At 46.9% G+C, this 27,706-nt stretch overlaps 1 protein-coding gene across 10 annotated transcripts in view; it reads right to left on the minus strand.

Moving 5' to 3' along the window:
- The window catches only part of DYSF (dysferlin), a 124,840-nt gene that overhangs the window by 91,608 nt on the left and 5,526 nt on the right, over window positions 1-27,706 (minus strand). For 4 of the 10 annotated variants that reach the window (XM_087874426.1, XM_060682320.2, XM_087874424.1 and 1 more), the window contains exons 1-9: window positions 23,827-23,957; window positions 14,840-14,895; window positions 12,564-12,655; window positions 7,770-7,875; window positions 6,583-6,697; window positions 4,696-4,883; window positions 3,281-3,409; window positions 2,101-2,163; window positions 687-737 (exon numbers count right to left, since the gene is read on the minus strand). In XM_087874426.1, coding sequence (XP_087730552.1) covers window positions 687-737; window positions 2,101-2,163; window positions 3,281-3,409; window positions 4,696-4,883; window positions 6,583-6,697; window positions 7,770-7,875; window positions 12,564-12,655; window positions 14,840-14,895; window positions 23,827-23,920 — 894 coding nt within the window. In that variant the 5' untranslated portion in view covers window positions 23,921-23,957. Of the gene's footprint in view, window positions 1-686; window positions 738-2,100; window positions 2,164-3,280; window positions 3,410-4,695; window positions 4,884-6,582; window positions 6,698-7,769; window positions 7,876-12,563; window positions 12,656-14,839; window positions 14,896-23,826; window positions 24,033-27,706 lie in introns of those variants that run through there. The other 6 variants (XM_087874428.1, XM_087874423.1, XM_087874421.1 and 3 more) reach the window with 3 other exon arrangements.

Here is a 27,706-nt window from a genome sequence, read left to right on the forward strand (position 1 = left end):
CCTTTCCGTTCCCCATTCCCCTGCACTCATTGGCCATCTTCCAAGTCATTCTACCCCTAATCTACCGCTCCAGCTCAAAGGAATTTCCCCCCTCCCATCCCATCTCCTAGGGGATATTATCTCCAGGGAAAATAAGTAGGTGAAAAGTCAAACGTCCCTTTCCAGACGCCTCCGCTTCTCCTTCTTATGTCAACACTAGAGTAAATGCAGCTTGAAGTGCTGACACTCAATGTCACTCACATTCAGGGGCACCTCGATGGCCTCTACTCGCCCCTCCCCTCCCAGCCACTCCTCGCCTGCCCACCCGAGCTCCTTAGGGCGTTTCCCTCCAGCCTTCGCCCAAAGCCCAGCACCAGGAAGCTGAAACAGACCCCAAGTCAGAATTTCTGCCCCCCTCCGACCCACACAAAAATACCCTGAAGGAGGAGACCCTCGCGGACCACCAGTTGGTGACCACTAGACTAGAAGACCTCCAAGGTCCCTTCCAACTCCATTATTCTATATTCTGTCATGTTTCTGCAGATGAGGGTGGCCATTACTTGCTTTGTCTTTGTGACAGTGCGGCACAAGACACAGGAAAGAGAGAGGGTGACAATTGTGCACGACTCCTGGAGGCCTGTCCAAGAAAGTTTTCTCCGTAATTATTTGGAGAAACAAAAGAACTGATTAGGGAGGAAATGACTTACCCGGAATTCTCCAATGACAGAGTCCGTCCGGAGAGAACGAGAGTCAACAACCTGGAGGGGACACAAAAAATGAGCTTCCACTGAAACAACGTGTCCTAAGATGCCAGCTGATCTGCTGCCCCTCGAGGGTCTCCCCAGAGGTGAGCTTAGCATTTGGGCCTAGAGCAGGGGTCTCCAACCTTGGCAACTTTAAGCCTGGAGGACTTCAACTCCCAGAATTCCCCAGCCAGCGCTGGGGAATTCTGGGAGTTGAAGTCCACAAAGCTGGCTGGGGAATTCTGAGTGTTGAAGTCCTCCAAGCTTAAAGTTGCCGAGGTTGGAGACCCCTGGCTTAGAGCAATGCTCCTTGTCCGCACCAACATGTGGCAAGCTTTTGGTGTCCTCCTACAAGCTCTCGTGAACTTCCAGCCAACTTGGGCAGAAATTTCCCAAGACTGCAGGGCAACATTGGAGGCATCTCACAAGGGTTGGTGAGTTTGCAAAAGAAGTCAGAGGATCTGGAGGTACTCAAAGGGAGCTGGCTGATTTCCTTGCAAAAGGAAAATGGGAAACGATGAGATCTAGCACCATCTTAGTCATGAAAGCCAAACGGATGACTTTGGCCCGATGAACAGGAGACGGCGAGTTCTAGTCCCATCTTTGCTATGAAAGCCAAATGGGTGACTTTGGACTAATCACCAGGAGACGGTGAGTTTTAATCCCGCCTTTGCCATGAAAACTGGCTGGGTGACTTTGAGCCTATGATGAGGAGACAGTGAGTTCTAGTTCTGTCTTAGGCCTGAAAGCCAGCTAGGTGACTTTGGGCCAGTGACCAGGAGATGGTGAGTTCTAGTCCTGCCTTTGCCATGAAAGATAGCTGGGTGACTTCCCTCTGTCTCAGCCCAACCCACCTCACAGGGTGCTGTTGTGGGGAAAACAGAAAGAGGGAAGTGTTGGCTCTATTCACCGCCTTGATTGTAAAACTAATAAACAAATGTTATTAAGCTGGTTATTAAGACCAGCTGCCTGCAATTACTGCAGGTTCGAATCTCGCCAGGCTCAAGGTTGACTCAGCCTTCCATCCTTTCTAAGGTAGGTGGAATGAGGACCCAGTTTGTGGGGGCAATAAGCTGACTTTGTATAAATATACAAAAGGATGAAGGCTATTGCTGAGCACATTGTAAGCCGCCCTGAGTCTTCGGAGAAGGGCGGCATATAAATCAAAAATTTTTTTTAAAAAATGGGAAACGAAACTGGGGGTGGGGGAGTGAATTCTCACAAATGGGGAATGTGCCTCCCCCGGTTAAAGAAAGCTGCCATGGCCTCCCATCGTGTGGGTCACATGCGAGCCATGCATCTAAGAGGAAGACACCATCCTAGGCTCCATGATACGTTCTCCGTGTAGGCCAAGGGAAAGGACCCCCAACCCACTTACCGTGAGGAATATGGGCTGGTCGAAAAGCTCCACAGCGGATTCAAAGACGTTGAAGAAAAAGGTCTGCAGGAGACAGAGAGTGGAGGGAAGTTCAGCTGCACCACAAATGCTTTCCTGCCAGGAAGCCCACCCCAAAGGAAGAGTCACACAGGCAGGGGATCCTCTGCTCCCCCCCCCCCAAAGTCACCCAAGTTTTAAAAAGTCACAGGACGAGTTGGAGCAATTCTCACAACCAGGGTGAAACTCCTTCATGGAGTTTTCCAACACATTCAGGCCCACTGGTTGCATCCTCATGATGCTCCGTGGCTTAACCGTGGCCCTATCTAACAAGATGAGATGCCATGGAGAGAAAACGAAGGTTGTACACTTAGGCAAGGAAAAAGAACCAAAGCTACAGGTACAGATTAGGTGAAACCTGGCTCAAAAACAGTAACTGTGAGAGGGAATCTTGGAGTCCTAGTGGGCAACCATTTAGATAGGAGCCAGCCGTGTGCAGCAGCTGCCAATAAAGCCAACACAGTTCTAGGCTGCATCAACAGAGGGAGAGAATCAAGAAGTGTTAATACCACTTTATAAGGCCTTGGGAAGGCCACGCTTGGAATCCTGCATCCAGTTTTGGTCGCCACAATGTAAAAAAAGATGTGGAGACTCTGGAAAGAGTGCAGAGAAGAGCCACAAAGACGGTTAGAGGACTGGAGGCTAAAATATATAAAGAACGGTTGCAGGAACTGGGCATGTCTGGTTTAATGAAGAGAAGGACCAGGGGTGATATGATTTGTCTGAAATGGTCTAGGGTCTCCTGCCTCTGCAGGGGGTTGGACTAGAAGACCTCTAAGATCCCTTCCAGCTCTGTTATTCTGTTATTCCTAATTAACCTCGGAATGGGTTTGCAACTGCTTTGTTCCCTAGGCCCTCCGTCTGGTAAACTCACAGGATTCGTTTCTCTCGCCATGTACATGCATGCATCCAAATTAGACTGTGTTGTTTCTTCGTGTCATATAACATATGTGGGTACATGCATAATTTTGTGTTTGTTTGTTTATCCTGTCATGTTTATGTTTATATTAGAGGCAAAGACCCTTGGAGAGCTGTACGCAACGTAATTTCATTTTAATGTATGCCGATTAGTGTACATTCAAAGTGACAATAAAGTTACTCTAAGTCCTAACTCTTTTCTCACCTCATCAAAAAAGGGGCCGTTTCCTTTCCGGATCCGGGTTCTCTTGGTCTGCCCCACCGCCGTCACCTTCACCACAGACTTGAGGTTGACCCCAGAGAGCTGCCTCCCTTCAATGACCCGCACCCGGATCTAGAAAGGGGAGGGACAGGAGAAGGAAGAGAAGAGGCCATCAAGGTCTCAAGGGCAGACAAACGGGGCCCTCACCTCAAAGCAGAAGGGGAAGGGAGGAGGTCCCAAGGCTTAGAAGGGCCACCAAGAATGGAACCAGAGGCCTTGGAGATCCTTGCGTTCTGCCCTTGGGTTTGCCTCTTTCTCTAACCAAAATCTACAGTGTTTAGCACACTTATTTGATCCAAGCAGTAGGAAATATCTGTAGCTCGGGGTTGGACTGTGGGGTCCTTGGTGCTCTCTGAGCTTGGTGATTTTCTTGAAGGCATCTCATGACCGAACTGGAGAACATCATCAGTGCTAGAAAGGAGGGGGATATGAAGGTGGGGAGGGGGAGGAGGGGGAGGAGAAAGATTGTGGGGTCCCTGGTGCTCTCTAAACCTGGTTGTTTTCTTGCAGACATTTCATCACCCAACTAGGGAATATCATCAGTGCTAGAAAGGAGTGGGGTTTGAAGAGAGGAGGAGGAGGAAGAGGGGGGGATTGTGGGTTTTTTACTGTTCTCTGAGCTTGCAGACATTTCATTAGCCAACTAGGCAACATCATCAGGGCTAGAGGGAAGTGGGGTTTGCTCTCTGTTTATACACCAGTGGTTTGCCTTGTTTGCATTGGTGGGGGTGTTCTTAGTAGTTCCTTGATTAGGAACTACCTTAACCCCAACCCTTAATTAGAAGGTCCTTGCTAGTGATCAACCCCAGTGTAGCGTCCCTGGTGCTCCCTAAACCTGGTTGTTTTCTTGCAGACATTTCATCACCCAACTGGGGAATATCATCAGGACAAAGGAGTGTGGGGTTTGCTCCCCGTTTATTTGCAGAAAGTTGCCCTGCCAGTGTTGATCAGGGTGTGGTGTCCTCCTTGGTAGTTCCTTGATTAGAGTATTGTTTTCTCCCTGATTGTTTGTCTGGATGAAAGAACCACTGAGAAGGAATCCTAGACCTTCACCTAGCTGGCAGAAGAAGACACTGGTTGGACATGTGGATGGGTTCCTCTCCTTTTCACCCTCCAACACAAAGCATCTAGCAATGTCTGCAGGGCATCCAGCTGTGCTGGATCACTGGAGCTTGAAGTATCGGCAGATGTTCTCCAGAAACAGTGAGACTCTAATCCAGACCCACCGCTTGAAGCCCCTTTGCCTTCTGAAAGAGGGCAGAGACCGTCTTTAGATCAAGGGCAGAAGCCACCACCAACACCTGCATGGATGGCAGAACCTCCCAAGACCTTCACGAACGTTGCCCAAAGTTGGTCACCTGGAAATCCTGGGGTTTGTTGGAGAGCAGCTTCCGGGAAGCGCTTTTCCTTCTCTTGCTTGCGGGAAGAACGTGAGACGGGGGCCTTTTGGGCAAGGAAGGCTGATCGGGAGCGGAGGGTCTCGCGGGAGGCTCGGCTTCCTCTTCGGTGCCCAGCTGGTCCTCGCTCTCTTCTTCTCCCCCTGTGTCTGTGGAGAAGGAGGTTCACGGTGTTTACTCTCAGGCTTCCCAGGGCGGCTGACAAACTGCCCTCAAAGCAAAGCCACACCAAAGGAGACGACCTTATTTATCGTGGGATTAAATTTCTAAGCATGGCCAGGAAGATGGTGACAAACGTCAGGGACTAAAAAGGCCAGAGGGGAAATTCAGGTGCGGGGGGGAAATATTTCGGATCAAACTGATTTAGGATTTGATTTTAAGGTATCGGATCTCCTGTTTGAGCAGGAAAGACTAGAAGATCTCCAAGGTCCCTTCAATTCTATTCTTCTGTCATTCTGTTACTCTGCTATTCTGTTGTTCTGTCATTCTGAAATTCTGTTATTATGCTATTCTGTTATGTTATTCTGTTATTCTGATTTTGTGTTATTCTGCTGTTTTGCTATTCTGTTGTTCGGTTGTTCTGATATTCTGCTGATCTGTTACTCTCTCGTTCTGATATTCTGATTAACGAAAACAAATCCATCACTGCCGTGATGGAACCTTAGCTCGAATTCCCTTGGGACTTTGCTTCAGTTACTCAGTTCGTTTGCCCAGTTCAGAGCCCCAAAAGGGCAGAGACACCATTAGGCATTGCCAGCCTAATTGGAGGAAAGCAGTGACAAAACACACAAAAATTCCCTCCATCAACTTGTCCATGAAACGGCCACCGGTGATCCTTTCACAGTTTCATTGCTCAGCTCCTGGTCTGCACTGGCCTTCGGGGTAGGACACATTACAAAGCAGAATCAAAAGGAAAGAAAGACGCCTTATGCTGACCACCATGATATCAAAAGGCTGTGGAGACTCTGAGAAGAGTGCAGAGAAGAGCAACCAAGAGGATTAGGGGACTGGAGGCTAAGACATATGAAGAACGGTTGCAGGAACTGGGCAGGGCTAGTTTAATGAGAAGAAGGACTAGGGGTGTCATGAGAGCAGGTTGAGGGGCTGCCCCAAAGAAGAGGGGGTCAACCTCTTCTCCAAAGCACCTGAAGGCAGGGCCAGAAGCAACGGATGGGAACCAAACAAGGAGAAAAGGAAGCTGAAATTAAGGAGAAAATTCCTAACAGTGAGGACAATTAACCAGGGGAACAGCTTGCCACCAGAAGTTGAGGTTTTGAAGAAGAGGTTGGACAGTCATTTGTTAGAAATGTTATAGGGCCGTGTTGGCGAACCTATGGCATGCGTGCCACAGGTGGCACATGGAGCCATATCTGTGGGCACGCGAGCATTGCCCTAGCTCAGCTCCAGCATGCATGCATACACCAGCCAGCTGATTTTTGGGCCTTTTGGGCCCACCGGAAATCGGGAAACGGGCAGTTTCTGGCCTCCGGGGAGGTGGGGAAGGCCATTTTCGCCCTCCCCAGGCTCCTAGAAAGCCTCTGGAGCCTGGGGAGGGCAAAAATCAGGCCTATTGGGCCCACCGTGCCATCACATGCCAAAAGTGGGGGGAGTGCGGGGGGGGAGTGCGTGCATGCACGGGGGGGTGGGGCACATTGAATTATGGGTGTTGGCACACGTACGCTCGACCCCCCCCCGCTCCCCCCCGCTTTTGGCACGCAATGGCAAAAAGGTTAGCCATCACTGTGATGGGGTCTCCTGCTTGAACAGCTTCTAGTCCATTCCAACCCTCTCCATCTGCATACTATTTGCCCTGGGACAGAGTTAGGCTGGGATGGTTCACCTCCTTACCTGTCACCATGTCCAGCTCAGGGAGGGTCGGATTTGGTTCCGGAGGGGCCGGAGGAGGGATGAAAGGAGCTGCTCCCGGGGGTGGCGTGTAGGAGACTTGGAGGATCAGGCACCCCTGCAAAATAGAAAGGATCGGATGAAGGGCCTGGATGCTCCCTCAAAAGGAGGCTTAGGTCCAGAGGCTGGGGCAACCAGGACCTCTGTAAAGCAGCTGCTTCTTCATTCAGGCTGATGCGGCTGCTTTAAAGAGAGCCTCCGCCTGAATTCCCAAAACACGACTCCCGCATGGCGATGTTTGTTTTATTATTTACGCACTGCACTGCACAAATCAGAAAAGCCATTGTAACAACAACTTCCCAGCCCTTCCAATCAGTTAACAACCGAACAACCTAACCCGTCTCTGATCTCCACCTTGCAGCAAACCATACGCAATCACCATTCCCCATCGAAACTAGGCAACATCCGCCGTTAAAATGAAACAGGTGGCAACCTAGGAACTGTCACCCTCACGGAGCGTAAGATGTTATAAGAGGTTCTTTCCGGAACCTTTGAGTCAGGCAAGGAAAATAAATTAAAGCCAACTCTTGCTCGGTGCTCTTCTAGATGCTCTCTAGAACAATGATCCCCAAGCTTGGAGACTTGAAGGTGGGTGGACTTCAACTCCCAGAATTCCCCAGCCAGCCAGAATTCTGGGAGTTGAAGTCCACCCACCTTCAAATCGCCATGCTTATAGCCAAAGCTTTTTTTCCCACTGTCCCATTGTGTTTTTTATTTGCTCATCCTCCGTTTTTAAATTTAGCAAAAAGTTATATACCTTCTTAATTAATTTTTCATCAGAGCTCAACAGTGTCTTATCAAAAGTTGTTTGTCCTATATAAAAGCCGTATTTTTTTCATATCTGTATCATATCTAGAAAATTGCCAAGTTTGAGAAGCACTGCATTAAGGCTTTCTCCAGCCATGGACCTCCTCATGTGGTCCTACTGCATCCCCCATAACTCCTGGGAGACCCAGAGCCACTTTGATCTGCTGACCCCGGCCTCTTTCCTCCAGACCAAGGTTTCTCCACCTTGAAGACGGCTGGACTTTCAACTCCCAGAATTCCCCAGCCTGCTCCACCATCAGCAAAGGGGGCTTTTCCTTCCCAGGAGAGCCCCCCCACCCCCGTCACCCGCAAGGTGGACTTACCCCCGTGTTCTGCCTCCTGGCATCCAGCAGAGGGGCATTGAAGCTGGCAGCCAGATTAGGGGAGAACAAGACATCCCGGAGGGGCACGTGTGCTTCCCCCAGAAACCTGTCAGAAAGAAAGTCACTGCAGGTGAGTTGGCCGGCTACAGAGGAAGTCCTCGACTTCCAACAGTACACGTTTAGTGACCGTTCAAAGTTACAAGGGCCCTGAAAAAAGCAACTTATGACCGTTTTTCACCCTTACGACCATTGACGCATCCCCATGCTCATGTGATCAAAATTCAGGCCTGTATTTATGACGGTCGAAGTGTCCCAAGGTCACATGATCTCCTTTTGTGAACCTCTGACAAGCCGAGTCGATGTGGGAAGCCAGGTTCACTTAAGAACGGTGGGGCTAAATTAACAACTGTAGTGATTCACTTAACAACTGGGGCAAGGAAGGTCGTAAAATGGAGCACAACTCGCTTAAGCAATGTCTCACTCAGCAACAGAAATTTTGGTCTCAACTGCTGATAATAGATAGATAGATACTGTAGATCAGTGTTTCTCAACCTTGGAAGCTTGAAGATGGGTGGACTTCAACTCCCAGAATCCCCCAGCCAGCTCTGCTGGCTGGGGGATTCTGGGAGTTGAAGTCCACCCATCTTCAAGCTACCAAGGTTGAGAAACACTGCTGTAGATGATAGATAGATAGATAGACAGATGTGTGTGTGTATGTATGTGTATTTGTATATATGTATGTGTATACCCACACACATATACATATGTACATACATGCAGTATATATATTTACACCAATACTCTCTGCTTTCAGCCTGAAACTCTGATATGGGGATAAGCCAGGAAGCACAGGGGAAAAAAAATTCTCCCAAATCTCAGCTTATCGACCAGATCCCAAAAATAGGCCCTCCTGAAGAGGAACCAACCTGGGCAGGAAACGTGAAATTTTTCCAAGACGGAGACTGACAAACGATTATTCAGAGTGGCTTTGAAAAGGAAGGGGAAAAAACAGTCTCGCGGGACACTTTGTCAGCTCGTGTTCCAGCCGTGGCCAAAAGTCAGGATCGGAGTCACTTCTGGCCAGGAGTCTGGTGGAATCCTTGGGTCCTCCTGGGGTCACTTCCCTTCTCGCTTCCCGGCATTGTTCAGCGGAGACGGCCGTTTCCCCCCCACCCCCCCAAAGGCTCTTCCTGTTGCTTTGGCCCGGCCATGCTGGAGGGACTGGGGGGTTCTCCCAAGGAGCACCCCAAAAGAGGCGCACCCCGGCTGAGTTCCCGGGAGCAGGAGAAGGGACGGGTCCACCCCATCCACCCAGGGGCTGCCTCTTTTGCTTTGGGAAGGGAGATCTCAGGGCCTCGCCTGTCCCAGGGAGAAGGTCCAGTCTGAAGGTCCGGCTTTTGGCACCGGGTTTAACTTTTGCAGGCGGTCAAGAAAAGTCAAAGTGGCAGGGAAAATGTAGCCCGAGGTTGAAATGAGGGGGGCCTGGGGGCTGAGGTTGATGCCTTTCTTACAGACGTTTTTTTTTTTAATTTTTTATTGAAAATTATTAAAAAATACAGAAAAAAATATAATAATATGGATAGAATTGCAGAGAGTAATATAATACATATAAAGTTTTAAAGTATCAATTAACCTTAATGTGAATGTGGGTAAATATTTCCAGGAGTATTGCATAACAATTGAGAATTTTTTTTTCTGGTTAAACTTTTCTTTCTTTTGATGAGTTAGCTTAATGGAAGTTTGTACTTTCTCCAGGCGAAAATTGATACTTACAGACGTTTCATGACCCAACTAGGGAACATCATCAGTGCTAGGAGGAAGGGGGGGTTCTGAAGAGGAGGAGGAGGAGGAGCGCGAAGTAAACCGGTTGTTACATTGATTGAAACCCACTACTGATCCATTCCCATTCTTACCCACTTTTCCTAGATGGAGAGATTTGACCCAAACTGCAGCTGGACGGGGACACACACACACACATACAGACACACCAGGTGTTGTGTGTCGTCCCCCACAGCTGACTCTCCTGAAATTCAGGTCCAAATTCATGACCCATTTCCAGAGAAGTCAAGTGTTTTGAGCCAGGTGAGTTTTTGCAACTTTCTTTTTGCCTTTTAAAACAATGTTAGCAGCGTTCCTTCCAAATTTTTCATTTTTGTACATTGTTTTTATATATTTTAACATTTGATTGGACACCACCCCCAAGTCCCTCTCTGAGGGAGATGAATGGTTCAAAAATGTGAAAAATAAATAAAGGAAGGAAGGAAGGAAGGAAGGAAGGAAGGAAGGAAGGAAGGAAGGAAGGAAGGAAGGAAGGAAGGAAAGAAAGAAAGAAAGAAAGAAAGAAAGAAAGAAAGAAAGAAAGAAAGAAAGAAAGAAAGAAAGAAAGAAAGAAAGAAAGAAAGAAAGAAAGAAAGAAAGAAGGAAGGAAAGGTCTTGGACAGGAGCCTCCTTCCAAATTCCCCAGAGCTTAGCTAAGTCTTTCTCTTGCTGGGAATATTTGCTTCTCCTGTGAGCCATCCGGCTATTTTTAAGTTCCTGTCTTGGCAGCTGTCGGAGGATTCTCACTACGCCCAGATTTTGAATTTGACAGAGGTGATGCCGGCATCACATTTGAAGCGAGGGGGTGTTAGAATAGAATAGAGTTGGAAGGGACCTTAGAGGTCTTCTAGTCCAATGCCCTGCCCAAGAAGGAGACTCTAGGCCTAGACTATTTCAGACAAGTGGCTGTCCGGTCTCTTCTTCAAAACTTCCAGTGATGAAGCACCCGCAACTTCTGGTGGCAGGTTGTTCCACTGGTTAATTGTTCCCACTGTTAGGAAGTTTCTCCTCAATTCCAGGTTGCTTCTCTCCTGGTTTAGTTTCCCTCCCTTGTTTCTTGCCTTCTGGTGCTTTGGGGAATAAATTGACCCTCTCTTTTTTTCTGGCAGCCCCTCAAATACCAGAAGACTGCTTTCATGTCTCCCCAAATCCACCTTTCCTCTAGAGTAGCCAAACCCAAATCCTGCAGCCGTCCTTCCTATGTTTGAGCCTCCAGGCCTTTGATCATCCTAGTTGTTCTTCTCTGCACTTTTTCCAAAGTCTCAATGCATTTTTTGTAATGTGGGGACCAAAACTGGGTGCAGCATTCCAGGTGTGGCTTTATACAGCGGTACTAAGACTTCACGTGATGATTTTGTCCCTAGGGTGGGTTTCTCTCTTACTGAAGTAGAGTGTTGTGACCCGTCAGCGGCCTCTGCAGCTAGTAGCTGATTCCGACAGCGAGGAGGCTGGTGTGGTGCTGTGCCAGCAGCCTATGCAGCTGGCGCTCGAGTCGGACAGTGAGGAGGCTGGAGAAGATGTGGTGCCAGAGGCGGGGATTCAGCCAGGGCCTTCAGAACCTCCAGAAGCTTCCATGGGTGAAGAGGAAGAAGGGGAGGAGCCTCTTCTCAGTGCACGGGCGCGCAGAGCTGCCAAAAGGCAGGAGTGGCTCCTCAGGAGGAGGTCTCCTCGAGAGTAAGGCTTGGGGCTAATTGGCCACTCCCTTAGCCTATTTAAGGAAGGACGACGACTGAGGCAATTTGCAGGGAACAACTTCGTTCACTTTCCTTCCCATCCTGATCTTATCAGTTTCCTGCAAATTGCTTCTGGGCTTTCTGCCAACCATAGTAAGATTACGATTATTTATTCTTTGGATAAGAAAGTTAATTAACAGCCTTTGTTTGAAAAAGACTAATTTAATTTAGTAAACTAAGGTTTGTACAGACTTTGTGTGTGCTGCGTTCTTTGGGGTCCGTAGCTGGGGCAGAACATAGAGGGTCCTGCTTGAGCTGCCAGCACCCTGGCTAAATCAGCCCTTTGCATATTGCACTTCTAAGGGGGGGGGAGTTGAAGTCCACACAGCTTAAACCTGCCCAGGTGGAGAAAGACAGTTCTGCTTTCTCTTGAGCTGAATCAGGTTTCTTCTCCTCTGTAGGTAGTCCTTGGCTTACAACAGTTTGTTTAGTGACTACAGCAATGCTGAAAATTTGAATTATGACCATTTTTCACGCTTACGACCGTTGCAGCATCCCTTGCAGTCACGTGATCAAAATGTGGACGTTTGGCAACTGGTTCGTATTTATAACGGTCACTGTGTCCCCGGGGTCACATGATCCCCTTTTGCGACCTCCTGACAAGCAAAGTCGCATTAAACTAAAGTCAAGGGGGAAGCCAGATTCACTTAACAACCATGTGATTAACTTAACAACTGCAGTGACTTGATTAATAACTGTGGCAAGAAAGGTTGTAAAGTGGGGCAGTATCATAGCAGTGGCTATGATAATCTTGAAATGCATCCTTCTAAGCAGGTCAGGTAGCTCCTAGTGAGAGGAGTGCCCTCTGCACATGCTCAAGAGACAGTATTTTCAAAGTAAGAAGCAAACAGTTCAATACACTCTAGGTCAAAGGGAGAACCAGCTAATAAACTCTGAAAAGTACAGAAAACCTCCAAGTGAGACTTTGTTCACACCTCGGTGTTCGCCATATTGATTTTTTTGTGACACTATTAGGCATTCCGTTTACATAAAGCACCACACAGAACAAACAAAGAGCACAGCCACCATGTGCTTTACTGCTCAACTACCGGTATTTAACTGTAACAGGAAACAGGAAACTCTACTCAGAAGAAAAGAGCATAGAGTATACTATATATCACAGATCCAAATTTGTAAACACTGCCATCCACTGGCTAAATACTACTGTAGTTGTCGCATAAAAATACATGCCAACAATGAATTCCAACAGACACACAGAGACACATATTCCTGGGAGCCCCACCTGTTTCTGCCCATGGTTTCATGGTCCTTGACCACCACGTGGAGCTCAGCATTCTGGTCCAATGGGACACCTTTCAGGTCCCACTCAAAGCCCTAAGAGAAGATGGGAGAAACGTTGGAAGGAACTTCAGAACAGAAATTGAATCTGAAGTAGGATGATTGATTGATTGATTGATTGATTGATTGATTGATTGATTGATTGATTTAGCATATGCTGAACCAAAAGGACTCAATCCATCCCATAAGATCTGGTCAATCCTCAATAGGGTTGGAACTCAACACGGAAAAGAAGGACTAAGGGTGACAAGATAAGCAGATAAGATTCCAATATTGGGGGGCTGCCACAGAGAAGAGGGGGTCCACCTATTCTCCAAGGCACCCGAAGGCAGGACAAGAAGCAATGGATGGAAACCAATCAAGGACAGAAGAACAGACTTGGAAGGGACCTTGGAGGTCTTCTAGTCCAGCCCCTACTCAAGCAGGAGAACCTATACCATCTCAGAGAAGTGACTGTCCAGTCTCTTTTTAAAAACCTCCAGTGATGGAGCCCCTACAACTTCTGAAGGCAACTTCTGTTCCACTGATTCATTGTCCTCGCTTTTAGGAAGTTTCTCCTCAATTCCAGGTGGCTTCTCTCCTTGAGGAGTGTCCATCCATTGTTTCTTTTCCTGCCTTCGGGGGCTTTGGAGAATAGGTTGAGCACCCCCTCTTCTTTGGGGCTGCCCCTCAAATATTGGAAGACTGCTTATCATGTCACCTCAAAAGGCTTCCCATTTCAGTTCACCGAAAGCAGCACAGGTGTCCGTCCTAGTGCCGTATGCAGCTCCGGACAAAACTTTTGGTGCTCACCGATTTCCTTCTCCTCCCCCCTCAAGGAAATTTAATCAACAACCCAGATTCCCATCCAGATTACCTAAAAGTTTCCTACTCCTAAGAGGATGTGTGATAAACAGACACGATTGTCAGGGTGTGGCCCTGCAAAGGAAACCCTAATTTAGTTCTAAAGACTTCTCTCTCGATTGTCTCCGTTGAAGGGTTGAAGGGGCTCCCTTTCCCGGGGGAGAACGAAGAGGAAGGGGTGATCAAGAGAGGAAGCTCACAGTCCTGGCTTCCCCACGGGGACAGAAACTGACACTGGGGAGGGGGGGGTGTTTGGGGGTCGGGGGGCATCTAGAAACCTATGAAGTTATCACAAACACACAACTCCCCAGGAGCACCAAGGGCAGGGCAGAAGTTGCAGCGGGGAAATATTTAACGAAAAGCATTTCAGGGGATGGAACCACTTCGATTTTATAAAATGGTTAAAAACCACTTTACTTACAGCTCAGGTCCTACTACAGGGAGTCCTCTATTTACAACGGTTCGCTTAGTGACCGTTCAAAGTTACTTATGAAAAAAAGCGACCAATGACTGTTTTACACACTTACGTTGCAGCATCCCCTGCAGTCACCTGATCAGAATTTGGATGCCAGGTGACCTGACTCATATTTATGACGGTCGCAGTGTCCCGGGGGACGGGGGTCACATGATCCCCTTTTCTGACCAAGCAATGTTAATGGGGAAACCAGATTCACTTAACAACCGGGTTACTAACTCAACGTAGTGCTGTGCAGTGATTCACTTAACAACTGTGGCAAGAAAGGACGTAAAATGGGGGCGAAGCGGTCTCATTTGGCAACAGAAATGTTGGCCTCATTTGTGGTCGTAAGTCGAGGACTGTAACTTACATGCTGTAACTTCTCTAAGGACCCAGGGACTCACTTCCTGATAAAATACTCAGGAAACCCCAAACTTTTTACCTTCAATTTTACGTCCAATGTAATTTCCTAAAGTGTAACTAAATTGTGTTATTCTGTCTGCAAAATTATGTAGACAGTCCACGACTAATTGTAATATATGATCTTGTCTTTTATTATTATTATTGGTTAATCTTTGGTGAGATTCACAGCCTTTGAGACTGGTTAATAGCTCAGCAGCTCGAGTCCTAACCAAGGACCTAGAAACTGTTAAGGTATCGTCGGAGGATGTAAGCTGTTCCGAGTAATAATAATAATTATAATAATAATATTTATTTATTTATTATTATTATTATTATTATTATTGCTTCTTCTTTATAGTTCTGCTCTCTGAGCATAGTAACAATTTAATTTTTCCTGTGGACCTCATTCTCCCTGCCTAAGAGGGATAGACCTGCTGCTTAACGGGTTGCTTGGAGCAAGGAGGACAAACTTGCACATTTTGCGATCTGTGTTCGAATGGCGCTGGAGACAGACTCACCTCGTTCCAGACCGGGTTGGTGTTGTTCTTGATTACCTTCGTTCTCTTTTTCACTCCTAAAAGACAGCAGAGCAAGTGAGCAAGATAGAAACACACACTCACACACAGGAACAGCTGGTTCCAAAAAATATTCTTGCAGGCAGAAGTCAGGGGTGGAGGGAAGTCAGAGCAAAAGATTTGGTTCATGAGCTAGCTGAACATGACTCACTTAACAACCGTTATTGCTTAGCAATACAAATTCTGATCCTAATTGCGGCCGTAAATCAAGGATTATCTGTAGAAATCCCCATAGCACAACCTATCAACAAAAGTTGACACCAAGAAGAAAGCAACATTCCCAACCATGTTGACAGGGCAAGCCACTTGTATGCAAATAGAGAGGAAATCCCACTCCATTCTAGCACTGATGATGTTCCCTAGTTGGGCTTATATTATTAATATAGTTAATTATATTAATTATATTTATATGGTGCCCTGAGTCTTCGGAGAGGGGCGACATATAAATTTAATTAATTAAATTAAATTAATTAAAACAACCAAGCTCAGAGAGCATAAAGGATCCCACAGTCGTCGTCGTCGTCGTCCTCCTCCTCCTCCTCCTCCTCCTCCTCCTCCTCCTCCTCCTTCTCCTCCTCCTTTCTGCAAACCCCACTCCCTTCTTGCACTGATGATCTAACCTAGCTGGGTCACGAAAGGTCTGCAAGAGAACCACCAAGCTCAGAGGGAACCAAGGACCCCACAGTTCAACCCTGAATTACAGAGTTTCTCACTGTCTCCCAGTTTCTAACTTGGTGCCTTAACCACTAGACAGGCTAAACCAAACGCCCCCTTATTCCAGGTTGCTTCTCTCCTGGATTAGTCTCCATCCGTTGTTTCTTCTCCTGCCTTCAGGGGCTCTGGAGAATAAGGTGACCCCCTCCTCTTTGTGGCAACCCCTCAGATACTGGAAGACTGCTATCGTATCCCCCCGAGTCCTTCTTTTCTCTCGACTGGCCAAACCCAAATTTTGAAACTGTCCTTCATATGTTTTTGTTTCCAGGCTTTTAATCATCTCAGTTGCTCTTCTCTGCACGTTTTCCAACGTCTCAACCTCTTTTTTGTAACCTGGTGACCAAAACTGGATCAATTACTCAGAAGAGAGTTGGGAGGGGCCTTGGATGCAATCGTCCAGCCACCTGGAACCCCTTGGTTACAGGTGGAACCTGGATGGTCAAACGAGCTTTGTCTGAATTGGAAACCGGTGCTTGGAGAGGGTTAACTCAGCTTATCTGGCAGTTGCTCCAAATTCTATCTTGGGCTGCTCTGGCGTGCCGAATATTTCCTTCTGTTAGCCCATAAATTAAGCCAGGCCGAAACACGCAGAGTCCCTTGGGAGGTTGGGCCAAGAGCCTCGGCCAATGCCGGGCGCTGCTCAAACACCCCAGAGGAAAAGGAAGTGACTCCTAAATCAGGACCCCAGAACAATAGGAGGGTCTCCAGGGCCAAAGGCTGGCGGAAGGTTCGTCTGGGGCAGCTGCAGCCGGACCCTCCCTCCCCCCTTCGTCTCCCCCTCCCCCTCCCCCTCTCCTCCCAGTCCGGCAACTGAACTGACAGCAGCTATATATGGTCACTCTGCAGCCGTTTCCCAGAAGAGACGCAGAGCAATATGTGTTTCAAAGGACTTGCAGGGTGGATTCGTATAGAATAGAATAGAATAGAATTTTTTTATTGGCCCAGTGTGATTGGACACAGAAGGAATTTGTCTTCTGTGCATACCCTCTCAGTGTACATAAGAAATACATTCATCATGAATCATAAGGTACAACACTTAGTGATAGTCATAGGATACTAAATAAACAATCAAAATCATACTAGGAAATTAAATAAAACAATATAAATCGTAGGGATACCAGCAACAAAGTGACAGTCATGCAGTCATAAGTGGGAGGAGATGGGTGGTGGGAACGATGAGAAGATTAATAGTAGTGCAGACTTAGTAAATAGTTTGACAGTGTTGAGGGAATTATTTGTTGAGCAGAGTGATGGCGTTTGGGAAAAAACTGTCCTTGTGTCTAGTTGTTCTGGTGTGCAGTGCTCTATAGCATCATTTTGAGGGTAGGAGTTGAAAGAGTTTATATGCAGGATGCAAGGGGTCTGTAGATATTTTCCCAGGCCCCTTTTTGACTCATGCAGGATACAGGTCCTCCATGGGAGGCAAGTTGGTTTTTTCTGCCGTTCTAAAGGAGGAATATAAACTGAATTGATCATCACCAGCATCTCCCTAGGAGCATATAAAGACTAAACGTACAAAAATGGGTGGCCAATAAATTGAATGAATAAATAATAAAAGTGTGAATAGCAGAATAACAGAGTTGGAAGGGACCTGTGAGGTCTTCTAGTCCAACCCCCGCTGTTCCCTTGTAACAATCTGAATACTTTCTTTTTACTTAGGACAATTGTATTGCGGTTTCTTCTTTGTTCTTATTTCCCAGGGTTGGGGCTGCTATTTCTTCCTCTTAGGCTGGTCAAAGATCGGAATGCAATTCTGAACCCGGTTTGGGTCTCCAGCAATGCGGAGAGGCGTCTGCCCAGCCTTGCCAAAGAGGTTGGGAGCAAAAATAGAGGTGGTCCCATTTAGCCGACGGTCTCTATTTTCATCCGGGTGGGGAGGAGGGGGAGACAGACAGGCCACCAGGCTTCCTCTTGCAGGATTCCTCTGGTCCCTCCCCCTACACCCCTCCCCCTCCACCCCAGGCTCTCATGCCACTGAAATTGCCATCCGCATTTCTGAATCTCAGGTTTCAGCCTTGCCAGGCATAACATTCCCCCCGGAGGAAAATGCACTCGGGATCTTCGGGAGAAAAAGACGACACTCAGGCAGGCGGTGGAAGAGACGGACGGACGGACGGACATACTGCCTGCAAACTCAACAGGGTCTAAGGGGTGGGCCGGTTATTTGTGTGAACACAGGCCAAGGGGACGAGGCCAGAGCACTGTTAAAACCAGGGACTTGGGTTACCTCAGTAAACTATGTTGAAGTTAGTTGGGGGTTCACATGAACACATATTCTTTCTTTCTTTCTTTCTTTCTTTCCTTTTCTCCTCTTCCTTCCTTCTCTCCTATGTTGAAGTTAGTTGGGGGTTCACATGAAATATACTTCCTTTCTTTCCTTTCTTCTTTCCTTCCTTCCTTCCTATTCCCTTCTCTCCTTCTATGTTGAAGTTAGTTGGGGGTTCACATGAACATATATACAGTTTTTCTTTCTTTCTTCATTTCTTTCTTTCTTTCTCCTCCTTCCCTCCTTTTCTCTTCCTTCTTCCTTACTCTTCCTTCTTTTTCTTTCTCATTCTTTCTTTCTCCTTCATTCCTTCTCTTTTTTCTCCTTCCTTCTCTTCCTTTTCTCTTTCTCTATTTTCTCTTTCTCACTTCCTCTTTCTTTCTCATTCTTTCTTTTCCTCTAAAGATCTGAAGTGCATTTTTACAGGGAGAATCACCTACACAGCCATTCTTTGCAAGGCACAAAGGAACCTGAAATTCAGAAATGCGGATTGCAGTTTTAGATGCGGGGTGGGGGGTGGGGGGGGTGGGGGGAGAGGGAATGAGAGTAAGATCCCAGATTCTTAGCTATAAAACGGAATGCAAGCTAAGAGGGATCTGGGCTCCCTCTTTGAATGAGAAGAACCCCTTTGATCAGAATATTCTAATAAATTGTAATTTAACCATCTTCTGGTCTTGATCTGTCTCATTGCAAACTATGCCTGCCGAGGTAGGAGCCTAAAAACCCCCCATTTGCTGTTCACCCCAGTCACCCCCGAGAATCTGGAGTTGGTCCTTCTGCAAAGTGTCTTTGACCTCTTCATCTACTTTACCATCCTGGGATCTCTTGCAGATCTCTTTGCCAAGTATGGATCCCATCCAGTGGATGAGCCATTTGTTGTGACAATGCATGGCGGGAACTCAAAAGGGAGGGAGGGAGGGAGGAGATGTGTGTGTGCAAAGCCTCCTTAGCAAAGGTAAAGGAAGAGGGAGTGTGAAGATTGGGGGTGGGGGGGGGGCTTTCAATGTAGAAAACCAGAGCCGGCTGTCAGGCACAGCATACAAGAGCTATTGCTAAGATAAGGGGCAGGGCTCAGGCAGAGCCAATAGGAGACTTGCTAAATGTCTTCTATTAGTTAACATTTAGGAGTAAGGCTGGAGTAGAGCCAACACAATACCTTCTCAGCACCCTACAGAGTCAGCCTCTTGCCCCCAACCACCTGGGTCCTCAGAAGAATAGGAGGCTGAGTCGCCCTTGAGCCGGTCAGGATCGAACTGCTGGAGTGAGCAGTAAGTTAGCCTGAAGTACTTCATTCTCACCACTGCGCCACCAGGGCTCCTAGCACCACCATGGTCATAAGTGTGAAAAATGGCCATAGGCCACTTCTTTCAGTGCAGCTGTAAGTTTGAATGGTCATTAAAGTATGAAGGCTATTGCTTAAAAGCATTGTAAGCCGCCCTGAGTCTCAGGAGAAGGGCGGCATATGAATCAAACTAATAAATAAATAAATACATAAATAAATGTTTGTATACCTATATAATCCTCCTTTTCTCTCTCTCTCTCTCTCACACACACACACACACATACACACACACACAATTTATTTATTTATTTATTTTATTGAATTTCTATACCGCCCTACTCCCGAAGGACTCAGGGCGGTGAACAGCCATGAAATAAAACACATACATATACAAAATTTAAAATCGAATAAAATGAATTCAATAAATTTGGCTGAATTGATACCCATAATTTAAAATACCCATATTTTAAAATACAGTAAAAATTTAAAATTTACACTTAAAAGGGAGAAGATTTAGGCGAGGCCAGCCACAATGAGAGAGGGAGGGAGCAGGGTTGAGAAAGAAAGGGAGAGAGAGAGAGAAAGAGAAAGAGAGAAAGAGAGAGAAAGAGGAGAGAGAGGAAAAGGAAGAGGAAGAGGGGGGAGAGAAAGAAAGGGAGAGAGAAAGAAAGAGAGAGAGAAAGAGAGAAAGAGGGAGAGAGAGGGAGAGAGAGGAAAAGGAAGAAGAAGAGAGGGAGGAGAGAAAGAAAGGAAGAGAGTGAGAGAGAGGGAGAGAGTAAGAGGAAGAGAGGGGGAAAGAGAAAGAAAGGGAGGGAGGGAGGGAGAGAAAACACTTTATTTCACATCTTAGAACTGCAGCCTGGAGCCTCTTCACGCTGCAAACCAGAGTCTGAATTCTTCCAGCGGAAACCAGCCTGGCCATGTTCACATTCTCTCTGCTATCAAGGGAGCCGTTTTTTTAAAAGACCAAATAAGGCTCATAATTGGAGGAAATTGGCACTGATTAATCAGAGAACGTGTTAAGGACGAGGCCCGCCTCGCCACCCTCCCTGGAAGACGAGAAAGATTGGGATTTTGAGCTCCACTTCCTGAAAAAACATCGGCTCCTGCTCTGGAACGAACAAAAACGAAATGCCCGTTTTTTCCCCTTTCGTTGGACTTTCCCTCCCCTAACGGCCACTGGCTTTTCTCTAAACAAAGGGGCTCCTGCAACACCCCTAAGAAGGACCCAGCAAACCTAACACAGAGACCCTCCCTGGAAGACAACTTGCAATGTTCAGGAAGGGGAAGGAACAGGGAGACACCCCCCCCCAAAAGAGCATCAGATGCACTGCAGAGAATGCCTGTTTCCCCTTCCCTTCCTCTCTCCAAATCACCCTGGTCCATCAATGGACGCAACCATCAGTCAAGGACACCCCATCTTCGAAGGTTCAGGAAGATGGGTATGGTTGTTCCATCAAGTCCTGGTCTCTCTCTGGTCTGAGGACCCTCATGTCTCCCAGACTGGCCTTCAGGGACGTCCCTAAGGAGACCTTCTCCATTCCTGCTTGTATCAACACCCCCTTTTTGGGATCAAGGTCTTCTTCAACTACGTCTTCTCATGAAGTGCCCCAAATATTTCAGATAAGACTCATCCTGGGCAGCAGGCTGGTTTTAGATGACCGTTTATGTCATTTGGGGGTGTCTGCAGAGGTGGCAACCAAAACCATTGCAGCTGAACCCCTATTTCTCTTTATTGGTGCCACAGAGAGCATTGATCCCACGGCCATTGCTGCCATCTTGACTTTTTTGACCTCCTGCAGACCTCCTCCCGGTATTGCAAAATGATTTGATCTTCTGATGAGCTCCTCTGTTCTCCATAAATTTCCTCAGTACCACAATTAAAGGCAACAACTTTTCTTCCTTAGTCTTTCCGTTCCTGCAGCGGGCACAACTACACGTTACACAAGGATAATCAGAGCTAGACAAGACCAGCTGGGTGTCTCTCAGGTCTCTCTGCACTTTGATATTTTGTTTCCAGAAGTTGTGAATACTCCAACACCTGAAATGGTAGAGGCTTCCTGCCTGAGCAGGGGGTTGGACTAGAAGACCTCCAAAGTCCCCTTCAACTCTGCTATTCTGTGACCAAGGAGATGCGTTCCTTCATTTGGAGCCTGTGGATGCAAAAACTTTCACTCCTTCAGTCTTTTCTTCATTGAGTTGGCTTGGCCTATTGACACTTTCTTCCTTTCTCTTCCAAACCTGTTTATGTTTACATTTAAATTCAAATTTCTCTTTAAAACAGTAGGTATGAAGAAATCGTTTTTTTTAAAAAAAAAAAAATCTAACTCCATTCTTCTTGCATTGATCCTCAGGGAAGCTTTAGCTTCTCTGTACCTGTTGAATTGTTGCCTGTCTGACTTTGATTCAAGAGTTGTGTCAGAGGTCTCCCAGGTGGAGGGAACACCAGAGCGGCTGGCTAGCCTGGTTGTTGCCGGTGATTCAAGCAAGTGAGCCAAGCTGCTGCCATGGCTTGCATGAAACCAGAGCTGGCATAACATCTGCTGGTCTTCTTCATGCAAGACCAGGAATCCTTCGTGGGACCCAAATGTGCCACCACCACCACCCTGGCCTCCTTTCCATGTTCTCTGGAGCTCATTTGTCCCAGCCAGCTTCTTCCCAAGGTTGGAAGGAGAAGACCTCTGCCATCCCTCCTCGGAGGCCGTACGCCAGGGATACCTCCTCTGAGCAAGTCTCAGCAGCTTCTGGAGCCCAGGAGAAAAAGGAGGACAACCAGATGTCTCCACCAGAGCTGAGCCGAAGCCCCAGGAGAAAAGAAAAGCACCGGAGATCTTGCCTTTGGGTGGTCTGGTGGTGGTGAGCACCACAAAGCAAAGTTCCTTCTGCCAAATTCACTCCATCGCAGTCTCTCCAGGAGCTGCTAGGACATTCTTTGCTTTCCTTCCGAGATCTTGAACTGCTTTCCATCCGTTTCCCTTAACAAACCCCCAAAACCCACCTTGCGGGAACTGAAGCCCCTGGACCTAATTGGACTACCCTGTTTCCTAGACTGTGGATGCGCCCACAGGGCACAGTTTAAAAAGTCAACAGGGCAATGTCCGTAAAAACCATGCAGAGCTTTGATGCCAATCAAGGAAAGTATTTGTAGCTCAGGGTTGAAATGAGGGGCCCTTGGTGCTCTCTGAGCTTGTTTTTGTTTTTTTCTTGCAGACGGTTCATTATTTATTTATTTATTTATTTATTTATTTATTTATTTATTTATTTATTTATTTATTTATTGTTTATTGGTTCGATTTATATGCCCCCCTTCTCCAGAGACTCAGGGCGGCTTACAATGCGTTAAGCAATAGCCTTCATACTTTTGTATATACCTGCTTAGTAGGGCTTTCGGGGCCCCCTAAGCGGTGTTCTTTCTTATACAAAGTGAACTTATTGCCCCCACAATCCAGGTCCTCATTTTACCTACCTCGAAAGGGTGGAAGGCTGAGTCAACCTTGAGCCTGGTGAGATTTGAACTTGCAGTAATTGCTGGTGCTACTTAATAGCACTTTAGTCTTCTGCGCCACCAAGGCTCTTTTTACCCAACTAGGGAACATCATCAGGGCTAGAGTTAGCACTGATTATGTTACCTACTTTGGGTAATGAAACATCTGCAAGAAAACAGCCAATTCAAAGAGCACCAAGAACCCCTCAGAGCTTCGATGGCCCCATCATGGCTGCTATGATGGCCATATCATGGCTACTCTCTTTTTTGACCAGACCCTGAGAGGCTCAGGAGGGAGGAGGGAGGGCAGGGACTCCATCAGGCGGAGGGCTCCATAAATCCATAAAAGATACCAGCACAAGTCACAACGGCACCTGCTGCCTGCATGCACACTTGCTGCTCTCTAGCAGGACCCATGGGGCACAGCCTTCGGGTGGCAGCATTCGTGGGAGAATTCAATGGCCCTCTTTGGAGCAGAGAAGGCAGCTGGGGGAGGGGGAGGGGGAAGAGGAGGTAGGAGGCTTGGCATAACCCCCCTACTCTGTCCATTGAAGAGGGAGAAGCGCCTTCTTCTTACTATCTCCTTACTATCAGCTGCTCTCACCCTCCCGTCCCGTCCCTCCATAGCACAGGCAAAACAGGGTATCTATGTGATTGATTGATTGAATGAATGAGTGTCTGATTTTATTTAAAACATTTATAGAGCTGCCCACCTTCCAACCGACTCTGAGCGGCTCCCAGTCAAAAGTTAGAACCACCTAGGAAATCAAGTCACTACTAAAAAGAGATGAAAAGATCAAGACCAGCAAAGGCCCGGAGCCAAATCAAAGTTCTTGACTGACTGATTGACAGGTCCATCACCCACTTCTGCAACCTGGAGCCCTCCAAGCATCTGCTGGGATGCCACTTCGACTAACTTTATTGTCACTTTGAATGTACGCTAATCGGCACCCATTAAAACGAACTTTCGTTTCATAGGGCTCCCCTCCTCTCACCCTTCCTCCCCCCCACCCACCCACCCGGCAGGGCCCCTGGTCGAGATGATGGGCTTTGGAGTCCAGAGGGAACGAATCGTAATACAACCCGGAGAGAATGCCCGCTAGTTGCTGCCCTTCGCAAGCCAGCCCGTCCCGGAGAAGGACGGAGTCCCCCGGGGCGCCAAGTGCTGCGGGGTCGCGACTCACCTCGGAAAGTCAGGCTGGCCACCGGGTCGCTGCGCTTGTCGCCCCGCTCTGAGCCGGGCAGGCTGCAGGCCCGCTGGAGCAGGCAGCGGAGCATGGCTCTTGCAGTCGCGGCGCTGCCCCGGCTCTTGGCAAGACGAGGAGGAGGAGGAGGAGGAGAGCGGAGCGGAGCGGACCGTCCGCGCCCCGGCCAGCCCCGCCCCGCCCTGAGCGCCTCCTTCTCCCGCCCCCCCCGCCCCGCCCCGCCCCGCCCCGCCCCGCTCCGCTCCCTCGCGGCCGACGCGCAGCATCAGGACCAGGAGGCGTCCCGGCAATACTGCGTTATCCCACCAGGCGGCGCTCGGAGGTTGGCAAGCAGGGATGCTCAGGCGGTCCCGGCGGAAAAATTCCGGTTTTCAGATTGCCAGGTGCCCCCCTCGCCCCATTTTCCTCCCCCGCCCCCCCCCTCCAGCCATTCCTGCTCCTGGCATGTATTTTATTTTATTTTATTTTATTTTATTTTATTTTTGTATTTTAACATCTTATTTTTATTTTATTTTATTTTTTATTTCATTATTTTATTTCATCTTATTTTTATTATTTTATTATTTTACTTTATTTTATTGTTGTATTGAATTGCATTTTGCCTTATTTTGTTTTATTGATTGATTATGCCTCCCATCTTTCTACCAAGGGGCTTATAATACCCTAAATCACAGAATAAAACAAGGATAGCTTGTTTAAAGCCTGGATAGCTCTGCAGACTAAAAGCACTGTAATTTAAGACCAGCTGTCTGCAATTAAAGTAAGTTCGAATCTTGCCAGGTTCAAGGTTGACTCAGCCTTCCATCCTTTCTAAGGTAGGTAAATTGAGGACCCAGTTTGTGGGGGCAATAAACTGACTTTGTATAAAAAATATATAAAAGTATGAAGGCTATTGCTTAACGCATTGTAAGCCGCCCTGAGTCTCTGGAGAAGGGCGGCATATAAATCAAATTTTTTTTAAAAAAATCATTAAAACTTTGGACATCAACAAGTGAAAACATTAGAATTAATATTAGATTGGATAAAAAGAACCAATGCATTGTTGGAGTACAGGCGGGATCTTCTTCCTGGTCCACTAACCACCTCCACAATGGGACACCCCCTCCCCCCAGGTTTTCAAGCCCTTTCAGAAGGCCAAGGCTGGGGGTTGTAAACAACTCAAGGTGGCAAACATCCCAAAACTCTTTCCTCCTCCTATTTTCCCCAGAACGACAACCTTGTGAGGTGGGCTGGGCTGAGAGAGACAGGGACTGGCCCAAAGTCACCCAACCAGCTTTCACATATCAGGTGGGGACAGTCCTAACTTTAATCACACCATGTCAAAACAGGTAAGGCAACTAGGAATGAAACCTTTGTTTGAGTTTCACTGTCCACATCACAATGTCCAGATTAGAAAAATGGAAAAAATTTAGAGGTCAAAACTCCATGTAATCCTGCCTCTCTAATCCAGTGTTTGTCGATCTTGACCATTTGAAGATGTGTGGATTTCAACTCCCAGAATTGCCTGGGGAACTCTGGGAGTTGAAGTCCACACATTTTCAAGTTACTAAAGTTGAGAAATACTATTTTAATCTCTATATCCAAAATCCAGTCAACCCAACAATTCCCAAAATACATTTTATCACAATGGATCTTTACATAATCAAGGGGATCTTATCATAAAGATCTGGAAATGTTACTTTCCCCCCCCAATATGCCTGAAACTCAACTTGGTGCTTAATAATACAACATTTTCTGCTCTGCCTTGTGAATTGTGAATTGTGAAGCCACTACAGGTTTGTTAAAAACAGATCATGCCAAACCAATCTTATTTCATTCTTTCACAAAGTGACTAAATTAGTAGACCAGCGAAATGCTGTGAACATAGTATATTTAGACCTCTGCAAGCAGGGCCGGATTTTCCTATAGGCTAACTAGGCTTCAGCCTAGGGCCTCAAGATCAAGAGGGGCCTACATTCAAATTGTTAGCAAAATTAAAATTACACTTTCACTATAGGTGAAAGAGCCTCATAAGTGGAATAGCCTAGGGCCTCTTTTCATCTAAATCCGGCCCTGTCTGCAAGGCATTTGACAAAGGAGACTACAACCTACTTCTTGGTAAGCTAGAAAAATGTGGGATAGATAGCATCACCAGCAGATGGATTTGTAACTGGCTGACAAACTGTCCTCAATGAGTAGTCCTTGATGGTACTACATCCACATGGAAGGAAGGAAGCAACAGGGTACCACATGATTGCATCTTAGGCCTAATACTCTTCAATATCTTCATTAATGACTTAGATGAGGGAATAGAAGGAAAACTCATCAAATTTTCAGACAACATTACACTGGCAGGAATAGCCTCAGAAGACAAGCTCGGGATCCAAAAAGATCTTGACAGACTTGAACAATGGGCCATATCCAACAACATGAAATTTAATGTGAAGAATACCAAGGCAGGAAAAACCAAAGGTACAAATACAGATTAGGTGAAACTTGGATCAAAAACAGTCACTGTGAGAGGAACCTTGGAGTCCTAGTGGACGATCCCTTAAACATGAGCCAGCTGTGTGCAGCCACCGCCCAAAAAGCGAATACGATCCTCGGTTGTATAAACAGAGGCATAGAATCAGAATCAAGTAAAATATTAGTACCATTTTATAAATCCTTAATAAGGCCACATCTGGAATACTGCTTCCAGTTTGGAACACCACATTACAAAAAAGGTGTTGAGATTTTCGAAAAAGTGCAACTAAGATTATTAACAGCCTAGTTGCAGGATTTGGGTTTGGCCAGTCTAGAGAAAAGAAGGACCAGGGGGGACACGCTAGCAGTCTTCCAATATTTGAGGGGCTGCCACAAAGAAGAGGGAGTCAAGCTATTCTCCAAAGCATCAGAAGGCAGGACAAGAAACAAAGTAATCAAGGAGAGAAGCAACCTGGAATGAAGGAGGAATTTCCTGACAGTGAAAACAATTAATCAGTGGAACAGCTGGCCGCCAGAGGTTGTGAATGCTCCATCCCTGGAGGTTTTTAAGAAGAGATTGGAGAGCTCTTCGTCTGGAATGGTATAGGTTTCCTGCTGAATGAGGGGGCTGGACTAGAAGACCTCCGAGGTCCCTTCCAACTCTGTTATTCTGTTAAATGACTCAGAGCATTAGCACAATGGAAAGCTGTAGCAGCCACATCGATGACTGATGTCTTCTCACACACAAGGCAAACCCTGTCCAGTTCTCCTCTGACCCTTTTATGATGAGATGGCTGGACAACTCAGCAGCACGTGGAGTCTTTGGGACCCACATCTGGTAAAATCACATCAACTTTTCCTTTCTCCATCCAGAGTTTTTTTTCCTTTCCTGTTTCCTCTTCACCCTGCCAGCCAGATGGGAAGTTCTAGCAACACCTGGAAATTCTGGCGCCATCCTATTCCTGAAGTCAAACTCCATCCTGGCTGGTTGGTGCACAAAATTTCTACTACATCACTGTCCTGAAAGCAGCAAAGAGGCCACACAAGACCCTGAAAACAAAAAGGCAAAACTTTGTTCTCTTAAAAGAGGGAAACGAATCAAGGAGAGAAGCAACCTAGAACGAAGGAGGAATTTCCTGACAATGGGAACAATTACAGATTGTTACTCCTCAAATTACGACCACAATTGAGCCCAACATTTATGTTACTAAGTGAGAAATTTGTTGAGTTTTACCCCGTTTTATGATCTTCCTTGCCACATTTGTTAAGTGAATCACTGCAGTTGTTAAGTTAGCATCCTAGGCCTAGCCTAAATGGTTTTTAATTGGGATTTTAAATTTTATGGATTTGGGGGTCTTAAATTGGGAAGCTAATGATTTAATTCTTTTTTAATTATCTTAACTTTTGTATTTGT

The sequence above is a fragment of the Pantherophis guttatus genome, chromosome 8 (genome assembly GCF_059756535.1).
Source record: "Pantherophis guttatus breed Tessera chromosome 8, ASM5975653v1, whole genome shotgun sequence".
NCBI classification, from domain to species: Eukaryota; Metazoa; Chordata; class Lepidosauria; order Squamata; family Colubridae; genus Pantherophis; species Pantherophis guttatus.